Raw genomic sequence first — 23,680 nt, 5'->3', positions numbered from 1 at the left:
TGCAAAGGACGCGCAGTGATGGGTTTAAACTACAAGTACAACAATATAGGCTAGATATCAGGAAAAAATTTTTCACAATCAGAGTAGTTCAGTAGTGGAATGGGCTGCCTAAGGAGGTGGTGAGCTCCCCCTCACTGGCAATCTTCAAACAAAGGTTGGATACACACTTTTCTTGGATGCTTTAGGATGCTTAGGGCTGATCCTGCGTTGAGCAGGGGGTTGGACTAGATGGCCTGTATGGCCCCTTCCAACTCTATGATTCTATGATTCTATTCATTGAGACTTACTCCTTGGAAAGCACGCTTGTGATTGCTGCCAATGTTACCATTTAGTAATCCCACTAGAATGTGTGAAATTGAAAAATTCAAGACCGGTGTGTCAGAGAGGGAAGGGGATGGAGATATCCTGAAATTGAAAGCTTAGCTGAACCACTTTTTGACAATACTGTCTCACCCCAATTTATAACAGGGTATGTAATTCTTGTTTTGTCTGTAAAAGAGGTCTTAAGAAATTTGTTTGCTTTCAGTCCAGAGCCAAAACATAAGATTTTCGTTTTTGTTTGGTCTACTTGGATTACATAGTGATTTGTTGTATGATATCATAGGGTTGCCAGGCACGTTCCTGTAACCCCCCCGCCCCCCTAGGATATTGGTAAAAACCCAGAACTAATGTCTCCGATAGTTCAGGTTTTGCCATAGAGATCTGTTAAGTCCTAGAAAGGTGGTGACATCATTTCCAGCTAAAAGCCAGATTTTAGCAGGAAGTCATGTCAACACGTTGATGCCATCTCCCATCCCTTATCTCTCCACTGTTCATATGAGCAGTCGTAGAGGCCCGGATTCATCAGGAGATTGCCGGCTCTAGTGTGCAAACCCGCATTCTGACCATGTGATTGCCCTAATCTATATTTCTGGAACCTTGTTTAAAATGCACATGTCATTAATGTGTTTTGTGAAATACACATCCAATAAACATTTTATGATTAGGGATGCCAGCCTGGGGACCTGAGGATCTCCTGGCATTACAACTCATCTCCAGACTACAGAGTTCAGTTTCTCTGGGGAAAAACAGATGCTTTGGGGGGCAGACTCTACAGCATTATATCCCCTTGAGGTCCCTGTCCTCCCCAGGCTCCATCCCCAAATCTTCAGAGGCCAGAGGAGAACTGGCAATCCTATTGACAATGCACGTGTGTATTAAGAATCAGATGGTTAGGTGAACTTGATTTCTTCATTCAACATGCTGCTGAGTGCCTTTCATGTGGCAGATTTCCCTGCATCTGCTTTGAGGCCTCTTGAACTAGCTTATCTCTCAACATTCTGTTCCTCTTAAAACCAAGAACTGCGCCGAGAAAAAGCCTGTGTTAAAAGACGAGTTCCTTTACGGTTGCTTCAGGTTGCTTCTAGAGTGGAAAAATCTCCTTGTTCATGACAGCATATAACGTATCCTATTCCAAGTGAGCACGGCTGTTTATTTAAGTGGTGTATTCCATAATATATCCATAGCACATAAGGAATTTCTGTTGAAAGTGGATACTTTGACATTCTTCTTAGTTTTTTGCGACTGTGCCAATGGCTTCATGTGCTTTGGTTTGACTTCCTCCATTGCATATTGCTTCAAGGCTCCCTCTGGGTTTCTCAAGGCTAGCTACTACTGGAAACAAAGCGCTGGCCCTTGGTTTTATCCAGTTTGGTGGCTCTTTTCTTTCTAAAATGCAAGTTATAATCACTAAGCTAAAATGTGAGCATCAAGCAGATAAGCATTCACTGGAACCTTTCCATACTGGCACATAGTGAGTACCTGAATAGCCATAGCTATGTTCTTGTAACTGTCTGACTATGCAGAGCTTAGCTGCAGGATGGCACATGATGGGTCTGCCCATGTTCAAAGAGAAAAGCAGAGGCAGGAGATATAGAAGGTTGATATGGGAGTAGACTCAGTGTAAGAACTCTAGGATCCTAGTGCTTGAATGAAAACATACAGCAGTCCAGCCCATTAGGAAAAGAAGAGTTGGTTTTTATACCATGCTTTTCACTGCTTGAAGGAGTCTTGAAGTGGCTTACAATCATCTTCCCTTCCTCTCCCCACAGCATTGATATTGTATCTGAGGAAGTGTGCGTGCACATGAAAGCTCATACCTTGAATAAAACTTTGTTGGTCTTAAAGGTGCTACTGGGCTCAACATTTGTTCTCCCCACAACAGACACTCTGTGAAGTAGGTGAGCTTTTAACAGGACTGTGACTAGCTCAAAGTCACCCAGCTGGCTGCATGTGGAGAAGCGGGGAATCAAATGAAGCACACCAGATTAAAAGTTGCTGCTCTTAACCATTACATCAGGCAGGCTGTCATTACCCCAAGGCATGCCAGAAACGTCTGCCAAGTGTGGGAATAGTTAGAACAGTCTATCTAGATAGCTTCAGCACATGGGCCAAGGCATACACTACAGGGAAAGGCATGCCATGCACACACATACCTTTACTTCTCAGTCCCAAATATGGCCATTGATTTAAGAATCTAAGCATGAAATAATGCCCAATATGTCAAATCCGGTGACACAGGAAGAAGCCTGGTAACACCACTTTTTGTGATGTAGCAGTTGTCTTGATGTCACATCCAGTGGGAGTGTCTAGGTGATGTCACTTCTGGTGGCACATGATTTCCTGGGATGTGGCCAACTGATGACACTTCTGGGGGTCCTCAAAGCCTGAAGAATACTTCAGGGGGGGTCCTCCATGGTCAAAAGGTTGAAAAACACTGACCCAGAGAGTTCACTCATGCTGTTGTGGCTTACCAAAGGCTTTTAATTTTTTAAAAGGGACCATGGTTCCTTTAAAGTTTAAGTGCCTTTCCCCTCTTCTGCTGGAAATAATAGATGATGGGGGTACCTTCAAGGGGGGGGGCTCATAAAATTGGACCCCCTGGAGTCTTTTTGAGAAGAGGCATCAGCAGCTATGCTGCAAATTTGGTGCCGTTACCTCAAAACAGCCCCCCTCTCGTGTACCAGTTACCCCCAGATGGATTCTCCATTAAAGCCTGTGGGGTCTATTGAATATAATGGTCCTCCTAGGTAGGTTATAATGGAATTGAACATTTTTGGCAGTCCTGAATATTTACCAAATCCAAATACCACAGAGGTTTTGGGATTCAAGAATATTGAGAAATATCAATATTTTTCAGATTCAATATGTTGGAATATTCAAGTTCTTCAATGTACATGATTGAACAGAATATGGAGACTGTCCTGAAGGGGGCATTGAAGGAGATATGTATTTAGCAGGGTTAGACTGGAAACTTTCTGATATTTTCAAATAAGGTTCAGCATCCTGATTGCCTCATTGGAGACTTCCTGCTGCATTGAGCACACTTGTTCCCTGCTTGCCTCTGGCATGGACTGAATGAAAAAAGAACAGACAGTAAAGTATGGAAGATGGCTAATAGAATAGGAACAGGCTTTGGCACAGACCTGTTGTTTAACTGGTGCAGAAGACCAGGACCCAAATGCAATTGTGGTGCAGGCCGCTAAACTATTCTTCATCTGCCGTAGGAATATGAGTGTCATGCTTTCCAGGATGATGTGACAGAGCTCACTAAACTCTCCCCAGCTGCAATTGAGTGGATTGAAAATTCAGATATTAGTATTTAGGGGGATTACCCAATCGGTCTGTTTCCTGTATGCAATAAATAATAATAGCACACAGTGCTTAATGTAGGCTAACATTTCTGATCTGGCTCCAATCCTTTTAGCTTGTTCCATTTTTTACTGTGATTCGTCCAGGCTCTAGAACACTTAGCCATAATAATCACACTTTTGTTCAAAGAACACAGCCCAGTAACCCTTGGCAGATCTTGACTGAGGCTAAAGTCTCACGTTCTTTCACTGCACATTCAAAAACGGAACATTCCTTCCAAATTCCCTTCACCCCCACCCTGCCATTTCCTGTTTTACAGTGATTTTTGCAATCCTTTTTTTGGGATAGTACGCCACAAATAGATGGCCTTTCATTTTTAGCTTTCTTTCCTGTGAACACAAGGTTTAGCACAACTGGGTAAAAAGAGGTAAAACATGAAAACATGGAAGGAGGTAGAGGAATACCTATACTGAGCAAAACAGAAGAGAGGCTGCAAAATACAGGAAGCCAAAGAGACTGTTTTGTTCTCTTTGTTCCCTCATAGACAGGAAGATTCAGGCAACAAGTCTTCATAGGATTACTTCCTTTGTGAAGAGATCACCTGACCAGGACTGCGCTAGTCTCCCCATAAGGATAAAAAAGTGCCAGCAACCGTATTCTTGGCCATTCTGTGGAAACATCCCAAATAATGGCCGGAGTGACAGCTGGCGAGTCCAGGTGCCAGGCCCCGACCACTGCGCTGCCTCTGCCACTGCCTCCTCCACCCAGCCGTCCATGCTCTCCTGAGGGCAGGGGTGGGCTCAGAGGGCAGGCAGCAGTGGTGCGGCAAATGGGGCTGGGCTCTGGGGCTCGCCAGCTGATGCCACTTGCTCTTCTAGGCTGCCCACATTCTCCTGAGGACGCTGGCAACCTCGGAGCACAGGTGGCAGCAGCACAGCAAATGGGGCTCAACTCTCAGCCTTGCCAGCTGCAGCTGCCACTTGTTCTTTGAGGCCACCTGTGCTCATCATCTACTGGCACAGTCCCTGGGTACGGGACTATGGACATCATGTCCATAGACTTCCATCTGAGGGGCCACACCAGTAGATGTTTTCCACATCAACAAACCATTGAGTTAATTTAGTTCAATAGAGTCTGCTGTACAAAACTACAGTTCTTCAGAATACAAAGGCAGACAAAGGTCTTACCACATGCTAACGGAGATCTTTGAACATTAGGTCCCAAAGATTTAAACTTAGATTTTCGATACTCAAAGCCAGAGCTATACCATTGAGTCACATTCCTCCCCTATGGCCCCTTCTTGGCAGGAAGCTGTAAAGATCAGGCTTAATTATCTTTTTCTGGTTTCTCCCCCTCCCCGCCTCCAACATCCCTCAGCAGGTGTGGAGCACCACAAATTCCAGAAAGTATTAGGTATCAGCCATTAGTAGTCACATGGGAGGATCTCACAGGATATGCTGCAGACATGTTATCTCCCACTGCTTCATGGGATTTCAAGGCACAGTGGAGATTTCTAGGTTGCAGTGTGGCAAACTTATGTGCCTGCACAACCTAAGAAAGAAATGTTATGGCTTGGATCTACTATGGAATTTCTGTGAAGGCAAGGTGGGGGGATGATTTGTGCCAGCTCTCCCTCTCATGGCAGATCTCCAGCAACACCCCCCCCCCCAATGCTATGCTTGGGGGTCCCAAGTTCTCCAGTATCAGCTCAGGGAGCATTTTGACTGCAGCAAGAGAGGAGAAGTCATGTTTCACAGACTTAGAAAATATCCACTGGTTCTAAACCTGTACTTGTTAGATTTAGCCAGATGCTATATCTCTTTTGAAGAGCCTCTGGCTTGCACAGGGGATACCTTTACCTTTACCTTTATATCTCTTTTGAGGTGCAGTGACCAGAACTGTATATAGCAGCAGTTCTGAACCTGGGGGTTGAGACCCCTTTGGGAGTCAAGCAGCTCTTTCACAGGGGTCGTGGCAGGGCGAAGAGCTTGGCCGGAGGGGCACCACCACTGTTGCCGTTCCTCCTGCAGGTGCCCGCGCTCGGCCTCTTGCCATTCCAGCAGCACCTCCAGTGCAGGGCAGTCTCCTGCTAGGCGCTCCAGGTGGCGGCAGTGCATCTCCTGCAGCAGTGCACCCAACCTCTCCAGATCTTCATGCCATTGGTCAGTTTCGGTTTGATTTCTGTGAAAGAACACTTGCATCATTTTTTGGTGGGGGGTCACCACAACTTGAGGAACTGTATTAAATGGTTGCAGCATTAGGAAGATTGAGAACCACAGGTATATAGTATTCCAACTGAGGCTACACCATCAATTTATACAGGGGCATTATAGCTGATTTGTTTTTAATTCCTTTCCTAATAATCCCCAAGCATTACTCCATGGGGATGTGCGATTCAGCTTGGATAAGCCCCCCAAAACTTGAATCAATGCTGATTCAAAGTTTTTTCCTGGCCTATGCAATCACAATTCCCATTAGTTTAAATGGGCTGAATCAGAGAAACCCAATTCAATTCAGGCTTCATTTGGCTGATCCAGTTGATTGAGAAAAAAACAACAACACCAAACAGCTGAGCTCTAGGATCAGCTGTTTGATGGTGTTTTTAAACGTCTCTCCAGTAGACCCGGTCTGATGCTGCTGAGAGCCAGTCTCCACAGCATCAGCTGTTTGTCCCGTTCCCATGGAGATTAATAGATTTGGGTAAACCCAAGTAATGGGAACCCAAATAATTGTTCTGAGCTGATTCAGGTATATCCTAATCAATCCAGGATGAATCCAAATTGTACTGTGTACATCCCTATCGCTCACTTGGTTGACATTTGTGTTACCTACCATGCCTCCAAGGTCTCTCTCCCGGTCAGTCTACATGAGTTCAGACCCCCTTCAATATGTATTTATAATTAGGATTTTTGGCTCCAGTGTGCATTAAATATAATAACTTTGTTCAGACGACATAATACTTTACAGTTTCCCCTCCTGATTTTCCCTTTTCCATAAGCCTTTGAAGAAGGCCATTCTGATTTCCTATTTTTACAGGTGGGGATCTGAAGCTGAGGTGCAGTGGCTTTTCCCAGGGCCACCCAACAAGTCTGCAGAGGGCTGAAATTTGAATTAGGCATCCAAGTTCCAAGTGTAACATTCTGGACCACACTGGCTCTAATGTGTTTGTCCATTCGTTCTTCTTTTTCAATTGTCCATCTGGGAATATGGTCAGCAAATAAAAATAGGGAAGGCAAAGAAAGAGAAATTGCTTCTGTAGTTATTTTCATTGTTTTTATAGTGCTTTTCCAGAGCTAAAAGCACTTTCTGATTCTGAAAAAACAGATGTCATTCTTCTACTAAAAATTACAGGACTTGTTTTCTGTGATCCTCCTCTACTTCATTGCATGGTGGTGCAAAGTGCCATCTTGAGCCTTCACAGAATCAGCCTCTCCGTCAGATGGCTATCTAGCCTCTCTTTAAAAATTTAAAAATTCCACCTCCCAAGGAAGCCTGGTCCACTGAGAAACTGCTCTGTCAGGAACTTCTTCCTGATGTTTAGGCAGAGAATTAATTTCATCCAGTTGGATCTGGTCCGTCCTTCCAGGGCAAGAGAGAACAACTCTGCTCTATCCTCTATATGGCAGCCTTTTAAATACTTGAAGAATTGCCAACTTATGGCAATTCTGCAGGGTTTACAAGGAATGAGATTAACAGAAATGGTTTGCCATTACCTGCTTCTGTGTAGCAACCTTGGACTTCCTTGGCAGTCTTGAATTCATGTACTATACAGGGTCAATCCTGCTTAGCTTCCAACATCTGACAAGATAGTGCTAGCCTGGGCCATATCGAAGAGAATAACTAATAATATTGAAGATGTGATAGGATCCCATTTTATATAAAAAGATCTCTGTTACTTGCATCAAATCAAAGGACTAGTCTAATAATTTGCTTTCCACAATGTCTTTCCATTTATATGATTGTTTTGCCCACTCTTCTCCTTTAGAGGCAAGATTTTTCCTTCATTTTTCTCTCTTTCTGAGCAGACTTACATATTTATCAATTTCTTTTCTGAAGAACTATGGCTATCTCACCTTTACACAGTATAAAACTTTGCTGTTGGCTCTGCCCAGAAACCTGAGGGAAGGGTCAAGATAGAGTTAAATAATTCTTGTTAAACCACTGATATAGCACCTGAGGCTCCTTAAAGTTTAAAAATAATAAAATATTTTATTCAATGCAGGGAGAAAGGTCAAATGAAACCAGTGGCAAAATTTCTTAGATAAATCAATACAGGCATAGAAACAGTTCATATGTTTCAAGCAACTGAGATTTTCTTAACCTTTTAACAGTGATCCAGAATCTTTACAATGAGAAGCTTATGTTTCAGTGTTTCCCAAACACACCAGTATACTTTTTTTTAGTGTATTTGGCTCTTTTGGTTTTCAGGAGGCAGGGATATTCTGTCCAGTATTCACAAGGGAATGTCCCTTATGAGTACCACCCTAATCCTAACATTAGTAGTACCCTAGTAGTACACCACTAGGTATTTTTCTAAAGGTATCTGTGAGTCTATACAACCATCTGGTTTTAAAGACTGTTCATGGGGAAGAGTATAGTACTTTTTGCAATACCACAGTAAATAACTGTGTGCTGAACATAAAATCTTATTGACTGATTGGATTTATATGCGGCCCCTCAAAGTGACATCTCGGCACAAAACTGAACTGTTTGTACCCCACTCTTGTGTCCCATCTCCAGTGTAAATGGATGCATGCATAGAAGGCTTAAAAGAAACCTGGCTACCTGGCAACCCTGGGAATGAGCTGCCAGACCCTTGTCTCACAGCCAGAACCCGAGGTCTCACAATCCTACTTATGTTATTTGTCATCCGCCCTTCTCACTGAGAGCCATGACAGATCGTACATAGACTCCGACATGGAAGCTATGTCTGCCAGTCCCCCAGCCCTCAGAGCACTGGGAAATGATGTGTCCCACAGGCTGCATGTAGCTAGAGATGCCAGTATTCACACTGACAGAGTAAAACGTTTGCTGTTCTTGGCGCCGTCTTATGTTTCTTGGTTCAGCTGTGCTTGTTTCTCTTTGGTTTGGTTCCAGCTCTGAAGATGGCAACAATTCTATGCCACAATCAAGATGCTGGGCCAAAATATGTAGCAAATATGAACTAGCTCTACAGCATTTCCAAACTGGCCAGATAGTCCAGGTGGGTTGCCAAGCCCTATAGGCAGAGATCTATTTGAGTCCAATGTCTTTCTCCCAGCAAGTGCCTAAATGTGGTGCTGTGTTGTACAAGGTTTTAACACGTCTGACCTACCCTGATCTTTCTCCTGCTTTGGGCCTCTTGACACATCCCATGCTTGCTTGTATAACAACAACAGTATTGTTTTAGGTGATCTCAAATTGTAAAATGGCAGTCTTCAAGCAAAGTCACTGGCAGACTTCAAGCAAAGGTTGGATACACACTTTTCTTGGATGCTTTAGGATGCTTAGGGCTGATCCTGCGTTGAGCAGGGGGTTGGACTAGATGGCCTGTATGGTCCCTTCCAACTCTATGGTTCTATGATTCTATGAAAATGTGAACACAACATGAGAGTGTGTGTGTGTGGGGGGGGGGAATCCTGTGGACCTGTACTGCTAATGACAGTGCCTTTTGTTAGTGCTATTCAAGTGTCACTGTTAGTGGAATGGATCTATGGAATCCAACCTGACATTTGGAAAGAAATACATGTTGATCAGAGAACCAGGTGGCTGCGGCTCCCTGTTGAGTTGATGGCAAACCCAGGTTATTGCTTTGTAATATGTTAAATGCCCTTTTATTAAGTGCTTTTAAAGATAATAGACAAATAGGTGATAATATGATGCTTCATCAAATGTGTATCAGCGTTTTAATTATGGGTCATATTCCACACGGTCAGTTTTCTGGTGAAAATTCCTTACAGCCAGATATGTTGTTGATGGGATGTTAGTTATTTTCACTGAAGGTGACTTTTGGTGTTTTGGCTAAGCTAGAAGATGGATTTTACATTTTGTCCTTCACTCCAGTTTAAGCAATTTTCCCAAGTTTACTTGCATGTATGGACCTAGAATTTTTCCACATACGTGGTAACACAGCCTGGGCCAGACTGCTCTTCAAGCTGGCTTTAAAAGAATCATTTGTCAGGATTCATCTGTCCTGCTCCTCAGTCACCAAGAAGGAGCCAGAAAGTGTCTGTAGACATACTCGTGGCTTGGTTGGCAAGGTGTGAGCTACTGAATGCTCCATTTCCTCTGTTTACTAGTTGCCAGGCAGACAATGATGCTTTGGAGCATATGAATCTGCCACATTGCATCAGGCCCTCCAGTCTGGTATTGCCTGCTTTGACAAACATGGGCTGTCTTGTGTTCTCAGGGGGAAAACAGCTGAGGGGCTGGACAATACATGTTCAAATCCTCCAACTTTAGAGAAAATCCCAAATAGAAACCACATAAGAGCCCAGTTAAGATCGGGATTTGTGATAAAGATTTTCTTCCATTTCCTGGGATTTGCTGATGACACCCAGCTCTATTTATTTATCTCGATCTGGCTGTTGGAACAGGGACAGCTTGTTAAGAGTTTCATTCATGCTGAACGAATTTAGACTGCTTTGACTCTAGAGGGAGCCATGGTGCATTCTCTGGAGTTCAGGGTTTATTGTCTGCTTTCTTTTGCTGTTCAGTTCAGTCTCCTAGGTCCCCCCCCCCCCCCGCCTTTTGTTCTTGTTGTTGTTGTGTATTAGTGCTTGAACTCTAAAGGCCTCTCTGTTATGGCCTGCAGTCCAGTTACTGTCTTGTTGCAAATCCTGCTGACAGTAAAGGTCATTGAAAGCAAACTTCAATGTGTGGGATTGGATTATTTCGAATTAGAATAATAGAATCATAGAGTTGGAAGGGACCTCCAGGGTCCTCTAGTCCAACCCCTTGCACAATACAGGACACTCACAACTACCTGCCCATCCAGAGTGACCCCAATTTCATGCCTATGTAATCCCTCCAACAAAAATCGCCAGTATCTAGCATGGCCTGGAGGAAATTCACCAACCATCCCACAGTAGCAGTCAGCAGTTCCTTGGATATGCAAGGAAGGACCACGAGAGACACATCCCTTCCTGACCACCCACTCACAGTCTGCCTAAGTTCATAAAATCAGCATTTCTGTCAGATGACTATCTAGCTTCTGTTCAAAACTTCCAAGGAAGGAGAACCCACCACCTTCTGAAGAAGCCTGTTCCACTGAGGAACCGCTGTGTCAGGAACTTCTTCCAGATGTTTAGCCAAAATTCTTTTGAATTAATTTCTACCCATTGGTTCTGGTCTGCCCCTCTGGAACAAGAGAAAACAACTCTGCTCCATCTTCTATATGACAGACCTTCAAGTACTTGAAGATGGTTATCATAACACCTCTCAGTCATCTCCTCTCCCGGCTAAACGGACCAAGCTCCCTCAACCTGTCCTCATACGACTTGGTCTCTAAACCCCTCACCATCTTTGTAGCACTCCTCTGGACACACTGTTCATTCTTCCAACACTGTTCCCAAAGCAACAGTGTCCTTCCTCATGTAGTGTCTGGTATGCATGCAGTGCTGGATGAGGCCAAACAGCTGATACTTGGCAACCACTAGAGCTGAATGTCTAGGTGACCTGTAGCCTCCCCATTGGCATCAAGCAGCTGGTGAAACCAGGGTGTACCTTGCAGATGCAAGACACAATCAACACAACCTTGGCTCCATCAACTGTTTGTCACTGATGAGGGGAGAGAGTCTCTCCCCATCAGTGCTTACTTAGATGTGCCCTGGTTCTATCAGCTGTTTGGCACTAATTGTGGGCATGTAACTTTAATAATCTTGTATCTTCTAAAGAAGCAAGGAATATTCATTCCTATGGCTCAGAACTATGTGGTCATATAATATCCACCTAGAGTTGTCAACCCAGCATGGGCCCATGGGTCGAGATCTACCCGATCAATGGTATACTGATTAGTCGCAGGAACAACAATGGACATTGCATCATTGTAACTTTATAAGATGTACCTAAAACTCTAGGGTTAAACCATATACAGTTAAACTTCAGGTGACTCCTAGGGCATCACACTGCTGCGGTGACATCATTTCTGGTTTATGTCAGAAGTGATATTGGACTATCCTGGCTACCCCCCTGAAATATATTTTCTGCATTAGCCAAAGAGAAAAGGGACCAACAGGAACAATATTTCTCAAACTGTGAAGCAGGCCTCCCTGAAGAAAGTCCATTGTAGTAATTTCCTCCAGTTATTACGTGCTCTTCGGCTTCCGGCACGAGCATGTACCCCACCCACCATAGCATTATACAATCAAGTTTTTGACAATTTATTGACTCCAAAGTACTTGTTAATAGGACCATGTTTGTGTTGAAATTGTTTCTACACAAGGGCTGTTTTCTGACTCTGTTTCAGGCAGCTTGGCATTTATCCCTGGCCACATTTTCCATCATTATGTGGATTAGCTGTAGGCCCATATCCTAATTGTGTTTTCTCTTTTGTCCGGGAATGTTTTGTTTGATTAACTCAGAAGAGATTGACAGGAATCGGTCATTCATATAAAAGTGTTCCAAAAAAAGCTGCCTTCTTAATCTGAAAGGACAGCTGATAGTTCTGCTCAAGGTGACGGGTTTCACGGTTTTTCTGTTGGCTGTTCCCTCCGATGCTAGAACTTGCACTTTTTCATTGGCAGCCCTAATTCTATGAAATGCATTGATGGAAGGAGACAGGAAGGTGTCTTCATTGCTCCTGTTTGGAGAGCCAGAAAAACAGCTTTTATTCAAGTATTTATTCTCTGCTTTCCTCCCCAATAGGGACCTAAATTGGCATATAACATGGTTCTCCAGCCTCCATTATATCCCTAAAACAACAACCCTGTGAAGTTGTTTAGGTAGAGAGAGAGAGAGAGAGAGAGAGAGAGAATGGTTAAAGTTCTACCAGTGAACTTCCAAAACAGACGGTGTGTCTCTCGATGGGCATGAACCAATTCAGAAGCTAAAATTCGTGACGGATTAGGCCTGGTTCGAGGCTTGCAAACCAAGGTTCAGGGGAGGCACCTTCCCCAAACATATTCCAGATTTTTGTCCAGTTTGATTTGGGGGGTTTGGGCTCTTTAAACCATCTGTTTTGCTCCCCCCTTCCATGAACCACTGTAATGGCTGTCAGCCATTTCAGCCTAAATGGACAAGCATGTCTGCCCCCATTGTTAGGCTGAAATGATTGCTAGCCACTTAAACCTGACAGCTTGGCAGGACTTCCAAGCGAAGGGGGGCGGAAGCAAAGGGATAGCTGCAATGGCTCGCAGTATTAAAAGATTATAGCCATGAGAGCCCAACAGCGGGGTAGGGGCAGGTGGACATGCTAGAACTTCTCTTTGTCTGTCAAGCACTGAGCCACTTAAGCCTCCTCCCCCCACCCCAGCTTGGGGAGGAAGAAAAAGGGAAGGCTTTTCAGCCCTATCTTATATTTTTTTGTTAAAAAAATCACTGTTGTGCACCCAAACTTCATTTTACACTGCAAAGGAACAGATTGAAATGTTTGTATTTGTTTTTTTAAACCCTTAAGAAGAGGAGCCAGACCAATGGTCCATCTAGTGCAGCATCCTGTCTCACACAGTGGCCAACAACAGGGCATAGAGGCCGAGATCTTCCCCTGACGTTGCCTCCTGGCTCTGGGATACCTCTGAATGTGGAGGTTCCCCCTCAGTCTCCATGGCTAGTAGCCATTTGATAGGCTTATCCTCCATGAATCTATCTAATTAGCTTTTAAAGCTGTTTATTCCTGAGGTCATGACTACATCATCTATAAGTGAATTCCACATATTAATCACTCACTGTGTAAAGAAGTATTTCCTTTTTTTCCATCCTGTTGAGTGAGAGAGAAAAATGTATCTTTGTCAACTCTCTCCACTCCTACTGGTTGAGCATAAACATATCTGTAAACCGCTCCACAGGAACGGTAAAAATAAAACTGTAAGGGGTAAGTGGGTGGAGAAAAGGGTGGGGCGAGTCCGGGATAAAAACTCGAAGGGGCCAATCGGGAACTGCAAAGCGGCTCCCGATTGGCCCCTCCAAGTGTCAGTCCAGGGCCAAGGGGCCAATCGGGAGCCGCACAACGCTCAGGCCAGGGGGGCCTCCCGCACCCAGCCACTGCCCGCTAGCACCCGCTGAATTTGGCTACAGCAGGCTTAAATTCTAGTTGAGCGTAAAGCAGTTTGAAGAGTGGTGATTTTGAACAGAAACATGGCAGTACAAAAAATGGTAAAGAACCCTTTCCCTCTTGCTGCTCTGATGTTTTTGTACTTTAGTTTGCAGCTCCTTTGGATGCAGTTTACTGAAACAATCATTACATATTTATTAAATATTTATTAAATAAATTATCTCCTTTAGACTCCTCATTTACCCATGGTGGTTATGATTTTGCTCGGCTCATAGTGGTTATCAGTTTCATGCCAAAGTGGATCACTGTAACTCAAACCAATAACTGTTACAGCCGGCCATAAATGGGTTATAGTTCAGGATGAAACCAGAGGCATTTCCAGTGGAGAATATTACTTAAAGTCAGAGGAGAGGATTTTGTAATGTGAAAGTTAGAAAGGGACATTTTTTATTCCATTACTTTGTAATGAGGACACAGCTGTTACAGCCTCCAAGCCAATACTTTTCAAGAAGTTTTCTTCATGCTTGGCTGTTGTCCATTATGACTTCTTTGCATCTAAAGGAACAACAACAACAACAACAAAACCCCCACAATGCTTAGAAGAGAATTTCTTAGCTTTATGGGGATTTCACTAGGAGCACATCTGGCTGAAGGACAAACCCAACATTGAGAGAAAAACAATTTCTTTTCTCTGGGATAAGACTTTTGGTTACTGCAAGGCCAAAGATCACAATATCTTAGCTCAAGAAAAAGAGGTAATTGTCTTTCTCTAGAGCCCATCTGGACTTCCCCTGAAGCAACTGGCAAAGGAGGTGGATCACAGATGTTTTTTGTGAAATGCATCATTTCTAACAAAACTCTTTGAATGCTCATCTCCTGCCTGGAAAGAGAACAGCTAGGAGCAACGGGGTTCATCCCATGCCATTCGTTTCCAGATTTTCTTCATAATTTGTGCTGCTGCTGATGTGATGTCATTTATGTATTTATTCCAAATAAATATATGTACCACATATTGTACCACATCTTTCTCTCTAAATGCGGTTTCCAAACATAGCATTATTCCCCTCTCCATTTTATCCATTTTATCCTCAAAGCCACTACATGTTGGACCAATATGCAATTTGGACTTGTGTGTGTGTATACACACATACACATACATATAGACACATACATATAGACACATACAAATAGTATCCCAACTGCTGGTATCACAGATTTGCCCAGGACCCAGGATGTAGACCAGAATTTCCCAGTCATGGTGAGGCCCCTCAATGGTACTGTGGTATGGGAGCTTTCAAAATGGTGGCTGTGGAGAACCAGTGCACCCTGTAACTACCATTTCCCACTCTGAGCAAAGAAAAAAAGAATAAGTTTTTTTTTAATCTATCCTTATTTGGACAAGTTGACCCGCCTCCTACCAAAGTGGCCAATGACGGACCAAGAGGGGGTGTCCACTGGCAGGTCATGCAGAGTCACGTCTAACAATATTGAGCATCAGGGAAGCATTTGTTTATTCATTGTTGTGTTGAGAGTAAAATGATTGGGTTGTGCACATATCTACTATAAAGGGAAAAGGTATAGAACTGTGTGTTTCATTGTACTCCTTGCTAGTTAGGGTGGGCTTGTTTGTTTGTTGCTGTCTTGAGTGGGATCGCTAGTGGTTTTCTATTTATATTGATTTTGCATTGGATTTATTTTATTTTTATTTATTTATTATTGGATTTTTATACCGCCACTCCTGGGACAGCCAGGATAGCAGACCAGAACTATTTGTGTAGGATAAGAAACTGATCATTTGGGCTGATCCTGCGTTGAGCAGGGGGTTGGACTAGATGGCCTGTATGGCCCCTTCCAACTCTATGATTCTATGAAATACGATAATGTATTAAAAGAGATTAACTTGTGAACTAGGTGCACAGGTGCATTATATCTGTTATAGGACATCTGCCCTTTTTTCCTGATCAGTGTATACATTTGCAAATGTCATAATATATTTAATGCTGCAGCTACAGTGCTGGATCAGTTCATTCTGTTGGTTCATTAGAATGGTGTTTGAATAACATATACCGGTATTCTACTTGCTCACTGTCTCTGCAAAATAGTTGAACTTAGATTTAACTCTGGAGATTATAAGGATTCCTTGCAAAATTTGTAAGAATGAGTTGCTGGAAAATACATTTCTCAGAGCCCATCCTGAGTTTACAGAAATTAAAATCTCAGTCTATAAAATCCAAATAGCAATCTTGTACAGCCTCAATTCACCTCATGGCCTCATGTAAGGGACAAGATGTTTTAGGCTTCACCCTCCACTCAAAACTAGGCTCTCTGTTTGGTTATCAGTATATTTACAATCTGCTTCTAGCCTGAGGTTTGCTATGAGAATAATTTTAAGTGCAAAAATGTTTTATGCCTTGAGACTTACATTTTTTTTGGTTCTGGGCTTTTATGTGCCTTTATTTTTTCAGGTTTCATTTAATGGTTTTAAATGGTTGTTAGAATTATTTTAAAAATTATGTTTTTATCTTGCTATGTGAGCCACCTTGAGTGGCTCTCTGAAGAAATAGCATTTAAATATTTTAAATAAATAAACTGCAGAGTAAATTAGTACAACATACCACAGTCAGACTAGCCACTCTGCCAATGTATGAGTTTCCATAAAGGTGCTTGCTTTGTTTTCATTGCACCCCTTAATCACACCATTCTGTACCTTTGATCACCTCTCCTCATTCCCCCAAAATGTCCTGAATGTGATTATTTTTAAACCCTTCATAATAACATTATAATGACGCTGGGCAAGACTGCTTTAAAAAAAAAAACTTTGAAACTGTCCACTCTCCACTATGATAGAAAAAAGGAAGGTTTCTTTGAGGGGTAGGTTGGTTGATGGGTCTCTCTCTCCAGGAGTGGAGACATCTCAGCCATGTGAATGTTTGTGAGCAGAAATATTGGCTGCTGGGAGCCGAAGGGTGGGGGTAACTTTTGCCTGGCAAATAACATTAAAGCTTCAATTAAAGGGACAGGACATTTCCCCAAGCCTATAGGCAACCTACATTAAGTGGGACCTGGCTGATGATTTCCCATTTTCTAACTGGGAGAGAATCATAGAATAGAATCATAGAATCATAGAGTTGGAAGGGGCCATACAGGCCATCTAGTCCAACCCCCTGCTCAACGCAGGATCAGCCCAAAGCATCCTAAAGCATCCAAGAAATGTGTGTATCCAACCTTTGCTTGAAAACTGTCAGTGAGGAGGAGCTTACCACCTCCTTAGGGAGAGAGAAGGGAACAATATTAATCAGAGCTGCTAAAGCAAATCCCTACTTTATCATTTCTTTAAAAGGGTCAATAATAAGCAAAGACTGGACATCTGGACTCTGCAGAATGGTGACTGCATCCAACTGTATTTGGAATCTGGTGTTTGATGTGAATTTCCTCTTTGCCATTCTTTTTTTGGATTCTGGCAAAATAAGTTCTGCTATAGTAGATTTTTCTGCCATGAAATCACATGCTTTCTCCTTCCCTCCTTTCTCCCAAGATAATTGCATTTGATAAGAAGGAGTGCTTAATAATTCAACATTCCTAAAGGACAAGCTAAAGCCAAATTCAAAGTACTGCTGTGTTGAGTCAGTGTTATTTTACCAAGGAAAGTTAGCTAGATTGGAACCTGTTCAAGACCAGCTCTCTCAACACCTGTTTAAGTATAAATGGGACTAAAGTGTCCAAAAACTAAGCTTTCAATATTTAAAAAAAACCTGGACATGATCCAATCCAACTACAGCTCTTTGAAGTCTCACTGATTACAGCAAAACACATATAAGTGTTTGTTGAAACACTTTTATTGATGTTGTTAGGAGTTCAAAGTGCCTAGCTTTGGAATTATGCCTAATTTTAAACAAAAAAATGTGACACAGGTTAGAAAAATTTCATAGAATGATAGAATCATAGAGTTGGAAGGGGCCATACAGGCCATAGAATCATAGAGTTGGAAGGGGCCACACAGGCCATCTAGTCCAACCCCCTGCTCTACGCAGGATCAGCCCTAAGCATCCTAAAGCATCCAAGAATTTCTGACATAAAAGGCGGAGGGAATGAAGCCTAGAGAAAATATATTAAGGGAAAGTGCTGTAGTGGTTAGAGTGAGCTTTCTCAACCAGGGTTTTTTGAATCCTGGAGCTCCTTGATAGCTCTGGAAGGGTTTTTTGAATGGGTGGGTGTTAATTGGTTTTTAATACATTTTAAAAATTTGGGGCCGGTGTGGGAAGGGAAGGGTGGGAGGGATTTTTATTGTTTTAAAAAATTATGTTGTGATCCACCGTGAGCCAGCTGTGCTGGGAACGGCAGAATATAATTAACAAAAGATAAATAAATAACCAGGTGATATGACCATATATAGTCAAGTCAACCTCCCCCCCCCAATGACCAATGATGTCCTGGAGGGGTGGGGAGGGGAGGGTCCTTGGGTAAGCATGTACACAGCTATGCTCCCTAACCATATTTTGCAGGATTGCACCCTTTCTGGGGTTTCTCGAAGCCTGAAGAATGTTTCAGGGGGTTCTTAATGGTAAAAAGATTGAAAAAGGCTGGATTAGAGCATTGAAGCAGGATCTAGAAATAGAAAAGAGCAAAAGCCCAGCATTATTATTGTTTGGGTTTATTATTCACCACGAAGGGCCTTAAAGGTCAATACCAAAACCTTGAACTTGATCCAGGCTGCAAGTGACAACCAATGCAGCTGCCTCGGCACAGGCTGGACATGGGCCCTTCAAGGCCCAAGTAGCGCCTTAAAGACTAGCAAAACCTGTGGCAGGGATCTTTCATGAGTCACTGCTCACTTCTTCAGGTGCCAATCTAGGAGATAAGAGCTTTGAATCCCCAGGTTGCCATAGAAGTTTGCTGGGTGACTGGGCCAGTCTTCAGCCTAACCTACCTTGTAGTGTTGTTGTGAAGATAAAATGGAGGACTTATATGCTGCTTTGGATCCTTATAGGAGGGAGCACAGTATAAATGAAGTAAAATAAAAATTAGAAGGCACAACAGTTTTCTTATCAAGGGCCAGCACTTGGTAAAAAAGCATAAATCAATTCTAGGTATAGAGGGGAGATTTTGGTTGCATTTTCAAAGGAAAAATTCTCAAGCAATAAGAAAAGCTGTGCAACCGTTGTTGAAAGACTATATGACATTTCCACTGCCGCCCAGATGTGTCAGTTCATCCCGTTTCTGTCTCTGTTTGTAATTTGTGAAAAGAAGTGATGCAATCAATTCCTTAGCCCATGCTTTGTCTTCTCATGGGCTATCAGGAAATTTGGGATTCTTTTCTGAGTTTTCTTACAGAATGGCTCTAGGGCACATTGCTTTGGCTTAAGGAAGGCCTGCTTGAAAAGTAATGCCAGATGCACAAACAGGGCACATGTAGGTAACTATTGGTTCTCTGCTTCTGTGCTTGAAATGATGACAAGCTGGCATCGTATCTGCCTGGGTCACAGAGGCACGACACGGGAGTGCTGCTGCCCTATTAAAAACAGTAAAGAAATGGAAAGGATTAGGCCTGTTCTATATTTCATGACAGACACAAATGGCAGCAAAAGGATTTGGCAGCTCATCCATGGGCTGCACAAAATGAAGCCATTTATTCCTATATTTCTGTAATGTACTGCATGATTGAAATGGGAAATGATGTTTACATAACAGCCTTGGGTCCATTTGCTCTTGCTTGTGATTTTCCACTGGACCAAAAGGTGCCAAAGAATGTCCTTGGAGCACTGCTTATATGTACTTTAGGTCTATGTGGGCCGTAAGGCTGAAATATGCCCCCCATTAGATGTTCAGCTTTATTGTTATCACTTCCTCTGATGTGAAATGACAACAGGGTAGTTGCCTCACTGTCTGTAAAGGTAAAGGTATCCCCTGTGCAAGCACCGGGTCATGTCTGACCCTTGGGGTGACGCCCTCTAGCGTTTTCATGGCAGACTCAATACGGGGTGGTTTGCCAGTGCCTTCCCCAGTCATTACCGTTTACCCCCCAGCAAGCTGGGTACTCATTTTACCGACCTCGGAAGGATGGAAGGCTGAGTCAACCTTGAGCCGGCTGCTGGGATTGAACTCCCAGCCTCATGGACAGAGCTTTCAGACTGCATGTCTGCTGCCTTATCACTCTCTGCCACAAGAGGCTCATCTCGCTGTCTGTATGACTGTGCAAATAAGACAAGAGTGGAGAAGGGCCCAGGAAGTACTCCTTTTTCCTGGGTTCTCACCCCTTTTTGTTAGTACAGTCATAATATGCTCTAATGTAGACTATGGAGCACCTATGTAGACTATGGAGGACCTATGCTCTAATGTAGACTATGGAGCACCTTTCAAGTGTTTTGTTGTATGCACATGCCTGGACATAGGCAAATCACAGCAACAGAACTGGACTATTTCAAGAGATAGCCTTATCCACTTTCACCCTTCTTGTAGGGTCTTAAATAAGTGTGAGAGGGTAACACCCCTGCTAGTTCTGGGTATTGATTGACTACATGCGAGCAGAGTCTTTGTGTGTACAAATTGTGTGATCTGGCAACCTGCAGAGAGCTGGAGTTATAAACAGTCCTCAAAAGAATTAACCTTTCTAAGCCTACTGGAATAAATGGGTTTAGAAGTGTATAATTCTGTTTAGGATTGTGGTACAAAAAAGTCACTTTAGATATGTTCTCTAGGCATCTGCTTGGTATATAAGAACATGATATACAGTCTTGAACCAATGCTGTGTTGGATTTACATCAACATTCCGACAATATTTGTTTGACTAGTGTATTGATTGTACCCTTTTTGACAAAAATGTTGAAAATCATGTACAGCAAAAAACTGAGCTGAAATGGGTTCAGTGAGACCTACTTCCTAGTAACTGTTGGATCCCATGTTTATTCAGAGAGAAGACCCATAGACTTCAATGGGACTTGCTCCCAAGGACACATACATTGGACTGCAACCAAACAGTGTTTGTAGGAGGCATCTCTTCTGAAAGGGATTACTCCCATGAAACTTTGCATACAACTGCAAAAGTCTTAAGCTTGCTTACCAGAGGGTCAGCCCCATTGAACTGTGGAGACCTACATTGTGTAATTACGCTGCAGATATGTTGAGGACTGCGTCTCTGGTGCCCTGGAGATCAGCCATAAAACATGTCTGATCGGAAAAGGCATTTTTATTATATGTCGTTACAACTCCCCAGTTGGTAAGAGTGCAGAAACATTGCATACCACGAAAGCAACCAGTAGATGTAATATGATACCCAAAAAACTAGAAACACCCTTGGTTCTATGAGTCAGAGCATCTGTTGGGTGGATGTGTCTCCCGAACTGCCAAGTAGTTTCATGCACTTAATATTTTGGCTCACAATGTACGACAGTGGATTTTGTTCAGTGCCTCGGAGGCGATGGTCAAAGCAGCTCCAAATATATTCTGGCATGGCTTTTGTCACAAACATATCTTTTATGTACTTGATTGTATGACTGGGGCTCTGTAGTTAAAACAAATGCTGCTTTGTGTCTGGATACTCACGTGGTGCTATTGTGGCATATCTCTGTGTTACAGATATTGATGAATGTGCAACTGAGTCACATCAGTGCAACCCCACCCAAATCTGCATCAACACCGAAGGAGGATATACTTGCTCCTGTACTGAAGGCTACTGGCTTTTGGAAGGACAATGTATAGGTAGGTATTGGGATGAAGTACATTTTTTAAAAATTGTATGTTTACATGGAGGATTCTAGGAGAACCACCAGCCTTCAGTCAATGGGATGGCACTGCTCAAAATGTACACCTTACATAAAGCAAATTACTTTGTGAGTTATTTAGGTGCAGTTAAATGAATTTCAACATGTTTAGTTTCACAATTATGTTGTTTCCCCCCCACATGATTACATTTTCTTGCTGCTAGTAAGCCTTTGCCAAAATGTTTAGAAGGTTGTATAGCAAAATGGGGGGGGGGGGGACAGTTTGTGATTTTTGAGATGAGTGTGTCTCAATGTCTGCTCATGAACCTAGATAAATTTAGTTATAATTTAAACCAACTTGAGGTCTGCAGGGTAGAAAGGAAGCTAATCTGTTCCACATAGTATATTTCTGGTAAGGGCTTGGAGGAGGAGCGTGTCTCATGGCTTAAGTGCCACTCAGCGCTTAACACCCACTAAGGGTGGCTGTCCCGCCCCCGAGTGCCTCCTTCCACAACCGGCTTGCCTTTCTGGCCAGTGGCCAGCCAATCACCTTTTGTCCCCCACCCCTGACCACCCCCTCCTCCTTCCACTTCCCTCTGAGGCTTGGAGGCTGCAGATCCCTGCTGCGTGAGAGCCGCCCCTGCTGCTGAGTTCCCTTCCCGGGGGCTGACAGCCTTTCCAGGTCCTGGGGGAGAGGCCATCCACTCCCCAATCTAGTGTCCATTGTATTCCTGAATGCAATGGGCTTGGCCCCTAGTAAATATTATAAATCAATGAGTTGTTATGGTTGGGACTTCTCTATTATATTATTTTACAGTGCTAAGGAATAGAAGTAGTGATAATAGCAGCTAGCATGAGCTAAATCCAAGGTGGAAAAAAACACTGGGAATGTGTCATTCATCTGAGAAGTATGTTTCCAGCTGCATCCTAAACAGTTTGGCTGGATGTGCATGTTTGTGAAGCTGGGTCACTTACAAAACAACAGAGTGCAGAGACAACTAGCATTTAAAAGGAAGGATTGTACATTCCCCTTCTCCATGTTCTTTACATGCACTCCAAGTGTCCAGAACCCTAGTTGCCAGAGAAGCTCTTGGGGCAGGGTGCTGCAGCAGATTAAATAGCCAATGGGAAAGGAGAAAGAGTTTTTCTGATGTAAATGCCCCCCTACCTCACGGCTGTACAGCTGTTCTGAGGAGAGCCTAGTTCTCAGACTCAGGTCTCCACCAGATGTGAAGGTCTCACTTTACATTTCGTCCAAATACAGCAGGTCATTCCAGCTTGGAAGCAAAAGGACATATTTGCTTTCCCTACAAAACCCACTCATCTATGACAACCATGTTTACAGGATGTTCTCAGACAGGAGTATCTTCCAGTACTGTCTTTTCCATCTGTTGCTTGCCAAAGCAGTTGAGGTGTTGGGAGAGTGGAACTATCAGGATAAAGAATTTGCTACAAGAATCATTCATAAGGCAGTGATGGAGCAGAGAATTAAAGACAGAAGTCATGTAGGTAGATCCTGAAGTTTGAAGTGCTGCCAATTACAAAATCATTACAAATTGTGAATTTGGTGTAGTGGTTAGGAGTGCAGACTTCTAATCTGGCGAGCCCAGTTAATCATAGAATCATAGAGTTGGAAGGGGCCACACAGGCCATCTAGTCCAATCCCCTGCTCAATGCAGGATCAGCCCTATGCATCCTAAACATCCAAGAAAAGTGTGTATCTAACCTTTGCTTGAAGACTGCCAGTGAGGGGGAGCTCACCACCTCCTTAGGCAGCCTATTTCACTGCTGAGCATGATTCCATGCTCCTCTACATGCAACCAGCTGTGTGACCTGTGTGACTTTTTCTCCCTCATATCCAGCTGGTACCTTTGAGACCCCCTTGGGTAGAGAAAAGTGGCATATAAGAACCAACTCTTCTTCTAAAAATTGGGATCAAAAAAGGAAGAAAAATTATTAGGTGACTGAATTGATTTTTTGGGGTGTGTGATGAGAAGGAAAAAGCTATTTTCTCCTCAGTGTTAACATTATTCATTTTTAATCCTACTAAGACTCAAGGATTTTGTTTGTTTGGTGGTGGTTCTTTTCTTTCATCCATATCCCTTGCATGTCACAATTTCAGTCAAGAAAATATGTGATTCTAATAGATTTTGAAGTCTACTCA

At 43.1% G+C, this 23,680-nt stretch overlaps 1 protein-coding gene across 2 annotated transcripts in view; it reads left to right on the top strand.

Moving 5' to 3' along the window:
* The window catches only part of FBLN5 (fibulin 5), a 63,164-nt gene that overhangs the window by 18,342 nt on the left and 21,142 nt on the right, over positions 1-23,680 (top strand). For both annotated transcript variants that reach the window (XR_013228567.1, XM_077323512.1), the window contains exon 5: positions 21,392-21,514. Coding sequence is in view for 1 of the 2 variants with exons in the window: in XM_077323512.1 (XP_077179627.1) it covers positions 21,392-21,514 (123 nt within the window). In the remaining variant the exon portion in view is untranslated. The remainder of the gene's footprint in view (positions 1-21,391; positions 21,515-23,680) is intronic.

This window comes from Paroedura picta, chromosome 2, assembly GCF_049243985.1.
Source record: "Paroedura picta isolate Pp20150507F chromosome 2, Ppicta_v3.0, whole genome shotgun sequence".
Classification (NCBI taxonomy): Eukaryota; Metazoa; Chordata; class Lepidosauria; order Squamata; family Gekkonidae; genus Paroedura; species Paroedura picta.
The sequence above is the reverse complement of the archived record's forward strand: the minus strand, read 5'-3'. Positions and strand labels throughout refer to the sequence as shown.